Source organism: Rhipicephalus microplus, chromosome 2, assembly GCF_043290135.1.
Source record: "Rhipicephalus microplus isolate Deutch F79 chromosome 2, USDA_Rmic, whole genome shotgun sequence".
Taxonomy (NCBI): Eukaryota; Metazoa; Arthropoda; class Arachnida; order Ixodida; family Ixodidae; genus Rhipicephalus; species Rhipicephalus microplus.
Genome location: NC_134701.1, coordinates 237630848 through 237643007, shown reverse-complemented (window position 1 = coordinate 237643007; position 12160 = coordinate 237630848). Strand labels below are relative to the sequence as shown.

At 41.0% G+C, this 12160-nt stretch overlaps 1 protein-coding gene across 2 annotated transcripts; it reads right to left on the bottom strand.

Annotated features, from left to right (window-relative positions):
* Positions 1-534: 534 nt before the first annotated feature.
* Positions 535-11954, bottom strand: Vps36 (vacuolar protein sorting 36). Of its 2 annotated transcripts, XM_037421330.2 has the most exons (13): positions 11748-11954; positions 11596-11658; positions 11459-11529; positions 11287-11401; positions 11161-11229; positions 10950-11066; positions 10082-10159; positions 9186-9320; positions 8589-8654; positions 8021-8085; positions 6034-6118; positions 2090-2166; positions 535-707 (listed from the first exon to the last, which is right to left on the bottom strand). In XM_037421330.2, the coding sequence occupies exons 1-13, from the start codon at positions 11841-11843 to the stop codon at positions 611-613; spliced, it is 1134 nt and encodes a 377-aa protein (XP_037277227.2). In that variant the 5' UTR covers positions 11844-11954; the 3' UTR covers positions 535-610. The 2 variants fall into 2 exon arrangements, with proteins under 2 accessions (XP_037277227.2, XP_037277226.2); XM_037421329.2 differs by having other exon boundaries at positions 11459-11658.
* Positions 11955-12160: the final 206 nt, after the last annotated feature.

Below are 12160 nucleotides of genomic sequence, written 5' to 3'. Positions count from 1 at the left end.
GATATTGTGGCAAAGCCTTCGAACAGTGGGTCGTCCTCTCAAGTGCCTTCTAGTGGGTCGCCCTTTTCATAAAAAGAAGAGCAGCTCGTGCAGAGAGTCGGTCCCCGCATTGACTGTCACTGTCGTGAATCATCAACGAGTGTCCGCCAATAAATGTCTTAACAATTTGGTGGAGGTGCTGGGTTTAGTTGGTGGAGGTGCTGGGGATTAGTTTTAGGAGGATCACACAAAACACTAGATTCAATAAAGACTATCATAAATTAGATTGTACATAGCAGGTTTCACCTGTCATCTAGGTAGACCAGAGAGCATTAATGAAGGCTTTCTTCATACAATATGTCTAAAGTGCAACCAGTTAAGCGTCTAGCTCTCAGAATGTTTGCTTCCTCTTTCTCAGGCACTCGGCTCCAGCCCATTGAGTCATGAGAGCCAATCAGAGAGAGAGAAAGTGATTGTGGGGAGACAGGGGCAATAAATGACCCCAGTCAGAACTACACCTGCAATATCAATAACCAATGCAAAGCAGAAACTGCATTACCAACAGAAACGTTTTATCGGCTTAACACACAACATTACAATCACACTTGTACACACAAGAATCGGCAGTCCCCTAGTCCAACTTCTCCAGGAACAAGTTTGGATAAAACCTAAGGCCTTCGACCGAGTCGTCACGGCAAAGCAAGCCCCTCTGCTCAGCACAAATTAACCTGGACAAAGAATTGAAAGAGAGGCATTCATTTAGTCATCTGTCTTGTTATATTTGTTTATTAATGTACTGTGTCTGTTGCCTATGTAAAAAAAGAAAATAAAAAAAGATGTGTTTAAAGAGACACTAATTGATTGATTGATTTGTGGGGTTTAACGTCCCAAAACCACCATATGATTATGAGAGACGCCGTAGTGGAGGGCTCCGGAAATTTCGACCACCTGGGGTTCTTTAACGTGCGCCCAAATCTGAGCACACGGGCCTACAACATTTCCGCCTCCATCGGAAATGCAGCCGCCGCAGCCGGGAATCGAACCCGCGACCTGCGGGTCAGCAGCCGAGTACCTTAGCCACTAGACCACCGCGGCGGGGCAAAAGAGACACTAAAGGCAAAAATTAAGTCGATGTTGATTGCTGAAATAGAGGTCGAGAAACCTTGTATTGCGGCCTTTGTGCCAACGGAGTGCTTATTTTGAAATAAAGTTGCATTGTAGAGGTCCGCATAACGTTGGCACACCTCAAATTACCCGCCTCAAGTGGAAACTTTCACGTCACTGTTGCCGTGCATAAAGCTGACCGATTTACTGCGCAACCGCCAACACTAGTAGCAGCACAGTGAAAGTAGCGGGAGCTACAGCAGCGACAACAGCTATTGTGCAATTTCCTGCCATGGCCTCCGAGATGGCAGGCGTACCTGGGCCCCGCTAGATGGAATGACCTGTCCGGTTTAACCAGGTGAAAATTGAACTTTTGAACCACCCATGCCATTCCCTATTGTAATGTCCGGCTGTTCTTTTTTTTATGAATCAAACAGAAACGAACAAGCAGCATTTTATTACGTTTCTTGATGTACAGAAGGTTCTTTATTTAGTGCAGCTAGTTCGATTACTAGTGATTAATTGTAGGCAGTAACTCTGACGTCTTAGGGATCATTTTGCAAAGGTCTTACTTATGGCGCATGTGTTCTTGTGCATTTGCATTAATTTCTCGATAAGTAGGGCACTGCTGTTGATAATAGTGTCGTTTTAAGCGTTGTCATACATTGAGCTCTCACTCTGACATAAATTGTTATTTGACTTTAGTGTCCCTTTAAATATATACATAAAGGATACCTAATATGAAGTGTTAGTTATAACAAGCTAAAAATGATGCAGTAAAAAAATTCCAGTGATGAGTCACATGAAGAAAAAAACAAACAAAAAACAAGTGCACATAAAGGACATCTACTTCCTTTTTGTACTGAAGAAGCTGTTCTGAACACTGAAAAGTAGTCGAAGGTCTCTACGGACGTTTTGCATCTGTGTCATCAGCCTGCCACTGGACCATAGCATTCTGTATATGATCACAGATTCCACACTTCCACAACAACAGTGACGTGCTCACCTTTCTTTAGCCAATATGACTGGAATGTGAACGAGGGGTGAAAGTTGCTCAGCTGACAATGAACCATGTTCATCAATCTGGAAGAAAAAAAAAGGAATCAGTTACCGGGACTGATTGCTACAGTTCCTGGCTTTTGCCGAGGTGAAACATAACATGCATTAACTACAGTGTGTCAAATTCTGCCAACAATGCAATCAAAAGACTGAATGTCAGGACCGCTGCAGGCTTACTAAATCAATATTTATTCTTCATACAAGTTCGCTCTGGTAAGTGGCAAGGCAAACATGCTGCATGATGAAAGGGCTAAAAAATGAACTTCAGAACCTAATGTTTATGAGTGCACTGTCTTAGTACTTTCCTTATCCCACTCACAACTTGAGACTGTCCAAATCAACATAAAGAAAGCAATTAATAAGACCAAATGTAAACATTATTACAGAAACTCTAAAACCCACCTCATCCAGTGCACTGTGCATAATCCTTCTATGCACCAATTATGAAACTGCTGAAGAAAGTACTGTTTTCATTTGCCATCTTTCAATAGCAACCTTTAAATGATTCCACAGTTATTTAAAATGCACCTTTAATGCATACTTTTACGTGTGTCGTGAATTCTCCGCATGCCACAGAAGCAAGGACCTTGCGATGAAAAATGTACTTCAGAACAATGTAACATTTAGTGCGCCACATCTTGAGCATGTACACACAAAATAATAACCTCTTGAAGACAAAACTTACAATAGCCAGGCAAGAAAGAACGAAGTGAGAGCTCTTGCACACGCTTTCACTCCCTGCCATCAGCTACAAAACAATCGGTTCTAGCATAAAATACATTACTCAAGACACCGCTAGATTTTTCATGCTGAAAACTACGTTTCTTGCGAGTACTTGGCAGCCGGAATTAAAGGCGGCACTGCCCAATTCCGTGACTCGCTTGCTTAAGGTTTTTCGGTATGTCGCGAATTCCCGACACTAGGCAGCAAAGTGATAAGGAACCCCACTTCAAAGATATTTTGAACAGTACAACATTAAATGAAGAAACACTGCCAAAGTCTGCTTCCCGTTAGTATACAAAATATATATCACCACCATGACCTGACTGTCACAGCCCAAACACTGCAACTGCTGTTTTTGTAATGTCTATCTAATCTACATGTGACCATAAACTATATTACAGAAGCCAAACAAGCTAGTTATGCTAGGTAAGACTTGGTGTGACTTGCACGCAGTGGTAACATCTACCGTACTCTGGATGACTTGATCGTTGCTTTGTATTTCTTTTGAAAAGAAGCCCAAGAACATCAATCATAGCTAGGCTCCTTGGCCCACTTTCAAGCAGTTGTAAACAGCAGCTACCGTGAGGCTGCAACCTGGTTAGAGACATTCTAGTAAGGCAGTAGAAACCATTGATAATGTTGTACTCTACAGCGGTTTAGTCGTCACCAGTAAGCGTGTGCGAGTATTGAAACAAGTAATGTAGTATTCGAATTTGCTTTGAATCAAATTTAAAATATTGAAAATTTCGAATTATTCAGAACAAACATATAAATGCATATTAGTCCGCATGTGTCACCCTGTAAAGGTGATTTCACTGCAATAGAGCAATATTAAGCCATGAAAACACATATCCAGGGAGAACCCGCACTCAAGGTTATATGAGGATATTGCCCTGACGTCAATTCATTCAAGTTTAAAAGCTTGGTATACCTGCTTATATGCTCTAAATATAGTGAACTTGAAAAAGTGACATATTTTATAGGCCATTGCTTACATTTTAGCAAAAGTCAAATTATGCTACTATTCAAAGTTGTTGCCGCTTTCATTGATGCGACAAAAATTGTATTTGCACAGACTTTGTGTCAATTTTTTAAATATATATTGTGCAGGTTTATTAGGTTATGACAAATATGCCCATTTTTCTTTATAATATGTGGTGTATATGCTATTTGTGTTTGATTTGAAATTATTAGACCAAAATCGCTATTTGCTTCGAATATGCTTCGCACCTAAAATTCACTATTCGTACAAGCCTAGTTACCAGAGTTTCCGCTCTTGATAAACATACATTACATTGCTTTTCCTGCCTCCACCAGTATCTTTTTTTTTTTTTTTGGATTTAACAATATGTGGAAGTAGGCTGTAAACTTTTCAATTTCAGGGGCCAATTTTCACCCTCATATACTTACTGATTTTACTTGCGAAAATCTATAAGACTATCGCCATTCTTACCTGTTCTCAGTATTTTAGAAGCTAGCCAGAGCGTGATATGCACCAAACTCTGAGAGCACAGAGATGTCTTGAATAAAACTGATGCTTAAGGGGGTGTACAGGGCTAATAAGCCAATTTTCGAAATTAAAAGATGCATCTTCAAATTTAAGTTGTTTTGGATTCCTGGTTAATTTAAAGAATGTGCTCGCCAAGTTTCGTTATCTGTACAACAGAAAAAAATAAATGGAATTTTTTTTAACAAGACGGTGGTGAACATTTGCTGTCGAAAGAGTCTTTCAAACCCTTTTCAAGACACCGCCGCAAAGCGGACAAGAAGTGGGATGCAAAGTGAAAGGCCATGCAAAAACCCCTGTTTCCTAGTGCCTTTTAGTCACTGAAAACCTACTGTCAAGAGTACACGAGAAGACAAAATAATAAATTTAAAAGGCACATTTTTAGTTGCAGTCATAGGAGTCGGTTGAGAATTGAAATCGAAGCTTAGAGTGGCGGAAGCATATGGTGTGACCATCCACCACTGGCTGTGAACCAATCCCAAGTTACTCCTGCTGTGTTTACGTGCTACTCGGCTTGTCTGTTTTTCTGTTCTTTCTCCAGCGAGGCCATTGCAATTGGCGGTAGGTCCATGCTGTGACCAACACAGACTGTGTTGTATTAAAGAAAAAGGTCCTAGCTATGCTGCAGGCACTTTGATTAATGTTTTGAATAACCAAACTTTTTTTATCAGTTTGCACGTTTGGAGAGGACTGGTCTAATAATAATGAGTGTACTCTTTAACCACCTCCATCGAAAATGTGGCTGTTCCAGCCGGGATTCAATCCCACGACCCGTGAGTCAGCCTGTTGAGCACCATAAGCACTAGGCCACAGCAGTAGGTTGGAGGCATGTTATAAAAATAGGTATGTTGAAAAACTATTATTTCCTAGTTAGAAGGTGGTTTCCAGGCTGAAGTTTTGTGAGGAACAAGGTAAAAAGTTTTCCAATCCCTCAGTATTTTCTAAGGCAATATATTGTTACGGTGCATCATCGACAGGAGCAAGCGTGGCACTTAGCGAAGATGAAGAAGACGCCTGTGCGTTAGGCGCTTGCGCGAGAGGCAACTCGGACATCTTGCTCGGCTGCCGATTCTCGGTGGACGCTATCCTGTAAGCCAAGACCTCGCCCCGTCACAATATTATCAGATTTCATTTCTGACATGCCCTGACAACAACAAAAAAACTTCGCTTTACAGTGATCACATTTTCACAGAAACAACAAAAAATATGTCAATGGCCTGATCCGGCACTATGACAATGTAAGATGCATCTAAATATGAAGAATCTGTATATTTTTGAAATGCTTGACTGATCACTATGATAGCAGTCAGTTTCTTTGTATTCATGCTAGGGTTTTTCAAAATTTTTTCAAAATTTTTTTAAAAGCTGACTTTCTTAAAAGCTGACTAAAAATTTAAAAGCTGACTCTCCAGCCCAGCATACCTCTTAAACGAAACAATGGCCTCTATATGATCCATTTCATCACTACTTTCACCCTCAGTCAATGAAACTTCTGATAAACAGAACATGTTTTCCTGGTCCTTTCAAATATGAACTCTTCTTATACTCTAACAGTTTGGTGCAAAATTAGGATGTAATTCGTGCTGAAATAAATTGAGCCCACCCGTCTAAAATTTTATAATCCAAGAACAAAAGCAGTATTAATGAATATGAACACTTGCCAACTGTCTGGTTTCTGTACTCGTTGCTTCATCATTTTGTGTAGCCAGTTTCAGCACTGTGACCCCACTTCTGAACACGTGCAACCTGTGGATAACCAACCGTGTTCAAAGTGTTAACATAAAACATTGTTCGCACAAATCAATCATATCAAACAAATTACGCCTAATATGAAGATACAGCTCACACTGCTTGAGATAATGTGCGATAAAATAAGGGTAAAAATGCCTTAATGAGAGAACAAGATGCTGCAAACACACCAACATCAATACATTCTTAGCAGAGCACATACCGTATTTACTCAATTTTACTGCGCCCTCGATTGTAACGCGCACCCAATTTCCACGACGAAAAAAAAAAAAGGTAAGACATCGATTGCAACGCGCACCCATTTTTCTCGCTGGCCCGCACGATCACACCACTCAAAAAATTAACTCCTTTCGGGAGCGTCTTCCATTTAAATAAAAGGTACGGGGGAAGCTTGTGCCCATCTGACGTGTAACAGAGCATTGCCGTCACTGTAGTTTTACCGTGGACCGATGTCAGCACGCGAACTTGCTTCGCCCCCTTCTTCTCGACGGTTGTGGTGCCAGGCATCTCAAAGCAAAGAGGCGTCTGATCGGAATTACCGATTTGCCCAAGCAGATAGCCATTGTTGTGCCACAAGTTTAGGATGAACCTCTGAAAACTGTGAATTTTTTCATCGTACTCCCCGCAAAACTTTTTGCATATGCCCGTTCACCTTCAGAGAGAAAAGCCTTTCCTCTTCATAAGGTTAGTTAGCCAGCACCTGCTCGCTTTAAACTGGCTCCGCATTAGCCCTTTTTCTAAGGCTAACTGCATTGCCCGCACTTGAAGCAGTTCTGTCATCACGGGCCGCTGTACCGCTCGCTGCTAGAGCACATACTCGCCGAGCAGCTCTTCAATTTGCGAAAACCGACCCTGCTGTGGTCCACTGAAGCCTTTGCGTGAAGCTTTGCTGTCGACAATCTTCTGCTTTTGTTTCCGCCAGTCCCGCACGCACGTTTCATGAACTCCGAACGACCACGATGCGGCCCGATTTCCATCCGTTTCTGCACACGCGATGACTTTTCTTTTAAAAGCGGCATCGTGGTGCACTCGAGTTTTTGGAGTCGGCCCTTCCATGCCGTCGATGCAAATGCACTACAAAATGACGAACTCCTCAGCACACGTACGAAGTGGCGCACATGGGAAACACATAGGCAGAAATGGCCAACGTGCCATGCCGATGCACGTAGGGGGCGGCCATCTTGAAAATGCCGATGGCAATAGAATGACTGCATTCATTTTTTTTTTGTACTCAATTCTAACGCGCATGCGATTTATGAACTCGCTTAACCCAAAAAAAGGTGCCGGTTAGGTTCGAGTAATTACGGTAAACACTTAATGCAAGAACATCATATTCTTAGCAGAGAACATGAACACTTAATGCAAGAACATCATGACATTCTTAGCAGAGCACATAAACACTTAATGCAAGAACATCACATTCTTAGCAGAGCACATGAACACTTAATGCAAGAACACAGTCACTTTCTTAGCAGGGCACATAAACACTTAATGTAAGAACTTCATCACATTCTTAGTAGAGCACATAAACACTTAATGAAAGAACATCACTACATTCTTAGCAGAGTACATAAACACTTAATTCAAGAACATCACATTTTTAGCAAAGCACAAACGCTTAATGCAAGAACAACATGACATTCTTAACAGAGCACATAAACACTTAATGCAAGAATACTATCACATTCTTAGCAGAGCACATAAACACTTAATGCAAGCACATCACTACATTTTTTAGCATTCTTAATGTTGCTTTGCCAACACTCTGAAATCGCAGAAGTGCGGCTTAACAGACTCTGCAGTAAATTTCATACCATAGATTGAACAATTGTAAACTTTATTTTTTACTACGTATTAAACTTTACATGCTGCTAAGTTTTGAAATGGTGCACTGCTTACCTCAACGGTAGCTGTAAAGACTCCATAACCTTACATGCATTTAGAAGATCCTCTGGGGACAAAAGCTGCATCAAAGGGTAATAAGTCCCATTAGATCATTGTGTTACATCATAGGTACATAACAGTTACGACTTACTTTGAAAAAGCCTTAGAAAATGCCACACTTTTCGCACCTCAAATGCATCAAATCAAACCAAAATTTATACATACTGTGGCTGTGATGACTGGGAATCAAATCCATAACCCCATGCTCACGAGATGTAAATTCCGACCACAGTATTACGAGTTAGATTTCTGGTCACAATGGCTGCCCTCCTACAACAAGGAAATTAAAAACCTATCTACCCTGAACTTCACAAACACTGAAGAATTCCAGGTGGGCACAATAAATCTTCAATTCTCCTAAAGATGCCCTTAATAACATATCGTGCAGTTTTGAGGCATCCAACACAATAAGAATTAAGCTTTAGTAAAGTTAAGTTCAAAGAAGCCCTCAAAGTAAGACACTGCTTCTTCCCTCGTGAGAATGTTTTTATATACTTCCATATTCCAGACACAATGAGCTTACCTCTAGGCCCCTTGCTCTGTTTATCCTGCAGTAGACATCTGTTAGAGAAAGAATTCCTCCACTTTCCTGCAAAAAATAATCAAGTTATTCAGTGTCTGCCCAAAGTCTGACGATGACACAACTTGACTTTTATCGAGCAACATGTTGTATTTCAGTGCATTTTACCAATAAATATACGAAATGACAAAAAAAACCTTGCCATCAAAAATATTTCGAATCAACCCGATAGGTTTTCTAGCATCGGCACTACAGCGAAACAACCCATTGTACCACAGAATCTTGCCAACAATGAACAGCACTTCTTAGCAATCCCAAACTTACTTAGAAGTTAGCACACTGCTCTTATTATTAATAAGAGCAGGCTGCTACACCTACTGAGATAAAAAGGTCTTAAAGTAACGGCCGCCTATGAATAACTAGCTCAAGACTTGTGCAGCCTTAGACTGCACTACATAAATCTGTAAAGACTACCATAAGATGAGAGCAATGAAACGTAGCACCAAACACACACAATCAAGCACCTCAATGCAACTGCAGCACCAGTTGACGACCATATAAAAACGTTAGCATCTAAAAAAAGGTATTGGAAAGATATACCTGGACAGGTCCCTCAAGAACTTCAGCAAGCTGCTTGGCAAGTTCTTGGTAGTAGGTCATACCAGATCCATAGGCACTTTTTGTGACTGGATCACTGATTCCCAGAGACAGCAAGTGTGACTTGAACATGACTGTCTGCACAGGTACAAGTGGGGACAGTCAGAGTGATTGATGCACATGAAGCAAGTCATGCGAAAAATGGGAAGCTTGGCATAGCAATCAAAAAGAAAATGTGACCAGGGTGCATCACAGGAAAACAGGAGGATGGAAAACCATGCTAGATGACAATAAGTTTGCTTTTAAAATCTGAGTTTGCATAACTTCTTTTGCTGAACTACTTCTCATTCCTTTACAGTTAACCATTCACACAGTCCTACCTAACAGCTGAAGGTTTCCATACAGAAAGCTAGAAGCATTTCTTTAATCGAAGTAATGTTTCCACCAACAACAGCAGTCAGAAGATACATTAACTTGCTAAAGCTTTTCACACAAAATAACCACATATTAACTAATATTTTAACTAAAAGCATTGTTACCTTGCTTTTCGATAAGACTTCTCACAAATCTGTTGTGATTTATCATAAGAGTGTTAGCGCTCATGTTGACCCTCCTTTATTTATTTAGCATTGTTTTAAAATAAACTTTAAAATGTCAGAAAGTACTGTGGAGCTTTTCTTTTGTAACGCTGTTCTGTTTTATGAATGAAAGAAATTGTGAATGTGAGAAAGCGGCATCTAACGCAATCTCCCAGAAGTGTTTTGCGACAAGAAGTGCGAGCACCGACAAGTTTTGTAATACACCCAAGTGCACACACACAAAGAAAAGGGAAGCATGAAAAGATACAGCTGCAACGATGAGCAGGAATCATCGGTAAAACAGAAAATGCTCCCACTTACTTCATCATCAGTCAAACTACTTCCTTTTTCCTTTAACTTCTGCGTGATACTTTTGGACAATGCCACCATGTCTTTAGCCTGAAAGAAAGCGTTATCATAGGTTCATTTAGAATTTGGAAAAGGAGGGACAGAAGGTCACTGTTGAGGAGAGGAGAAAGCCCAAAAAACACAAATCAACAGTTATAATTTTCATGCTTGTGCATGAGTCTATTCCACATCAAACAGACAAATCAGAAGTACTGCACTGGACTAGATCCTTGTTAATGCTTTAGACACATTGAAGATGATTACTATAATTAACTGGAATTTGGTATGAAATATTAATTTCATTGAATATAGATGCTATCATGAATTTTTCTTTTTAAACAAGCATATCAAAAGATATTCAAACCAAGGCCCAGTCTGTCAAGTAAAAATAACGCTTTTGTACGCCCAAGTAATGTGAGCACCGCACGAAAAAGTCAAATGAGCATTAGATTATGACAAATGTGATTTTTATATGCAATACAGGCTCCACAAACAGAAATTTCCCATTCACAGCTTAGAATGGGAACTGCCTCGCTCAAATCACTTTCATCTTATTACAACGAACATAGTGTATTAAAATGAACTTTTCTTTCTTTGTGCTGCAGTGCAAGAAATTTTTATGAGTTAGAGAGAAATAACTAGCACGAACCTTCTAATAAATGTGCCTCGGTGCCTGTAATTCAATGTCATACAAACAGTAAGATACAAAGACTGTGTTTTCTTGCCTGTAATACCAAGCATGATGTTTCATTCACTCCATAATAGTTTATGCCCACATATTCATTCGCAAAACAGCAGTGGCAGCATTATAAAATCAAACAATGAAAAAAAGGACACTTGCCATTTCCATCAATTTGCTGAGATCTTCGAAGGCTGCAGATATATTCTTGTCTGCTTCGTCATGCTTTGCCTGGATTTGACGTTCGATGCCCACAATACCAGTGCGAATCTTTTTGCCCTGTCAATGCAAGTTTTCATATTTCAAGGCACTCTCTGTCTGCACATGGGCCCTTGCTACACCCAGAAATGTATCACATATCGTGTTCACTCACTCGTGAATCAACTGTGGGCATCTTCAGCCAATCTTTCCTTTGTAGCGCAGCTTGCATTTCCTGGAAAAACTAATGCCGCCAAAAATTAAGTGCGACTCGCCCAGTAAGCGATATTTAGATCCTTACCTCCGACGAGCCCCCACTGCGGAAGGAAAACCGGACATAGTCGTACGGACTGCTCTGGACGACGCCAACGTGTTTCTCGTCAGCCGGTGGGGAGACGTGGACCACTATCTTGGCACTGTGGTACGCCAGTAGGTTGGTTACATCAAAAACATGGTTTGCACAGCAGCCGTACCTTTTACTCCAGCTTCCACTCTGTTCTTCGATTAGCACAACGAGGCTCAGGCGTAAGCTTATCCGCTGTTTCTGCACATAAAGAAAAGCAAATAAGGGCAATTTGGAGACTTGGCAGAGATAATCATTGCGACCAACCTCAGATCCCGTCCAGTAGACTTGATGCGATGTCAGCACCAATTCGCCTCCAACGAAAGGCGTCTGCAATAATGACACGTTAACTTACGCGGCAATAATGCGACTGCAACTCGAGAAAACGGAAAGCGAGGGTCCCGCCGGGAGTGCATCACCTTTCTGTCGCCGTCGTACAGTGCTACGCCCGGCTGTTGCCGCAGAATCACTTCGCCACTTTGCGGATTCTCGCTGGACCACACAAATCTATTCATTGCGACCTTCAAAATGGAACTGTCAGATCCATCTCAAGTAAAATTGAACAAAAATCACACATTCGACCGCTACGCGGCACACCCACTGCACGCAAGGACCGTGGACCACAACAAAGCGATCGAAGCGCTACCACAAAACACCTACCTCCAATATCATAAGCAAAAAAAAATGCAAACTGAGTCGTCACGGAGCGCGTTTGCCTCAATTATCTGCAACTGTTAAAAAAAGCTGCTAATGACACAATTAGGAACATTTTATTTTTGTTTTATGATAAAAAAACGCGTCGGCCGTGGTCAACGGACCAGCTGTTCTATGG

Bases quoted from the DNA above. Each gene is read 5' to 3' on its own strand.
- Vps36 (XM_037421329.2), bottom strand. From the start codon at position 11,843: ATGAATAGATTTGTGTGGTCCAGCGAGAATCCGCAAAGTGGCGAAGTG. The intron at 8,655-9,185 runs GTATATCTTTCC...TATTTTTTGCAG, and splicing joins TTCTTGAGGGACCTGTCCAG to GAAAGTGGAGGAATTCTTTC. The intron at 8,086-8,588 runs GTAAGCTCATTG...CCTTTGATGCAG, and splicing joins ACAGAGCAAGGGGCCTAGAG to CTTTTGTCCCCAGAGGATCT.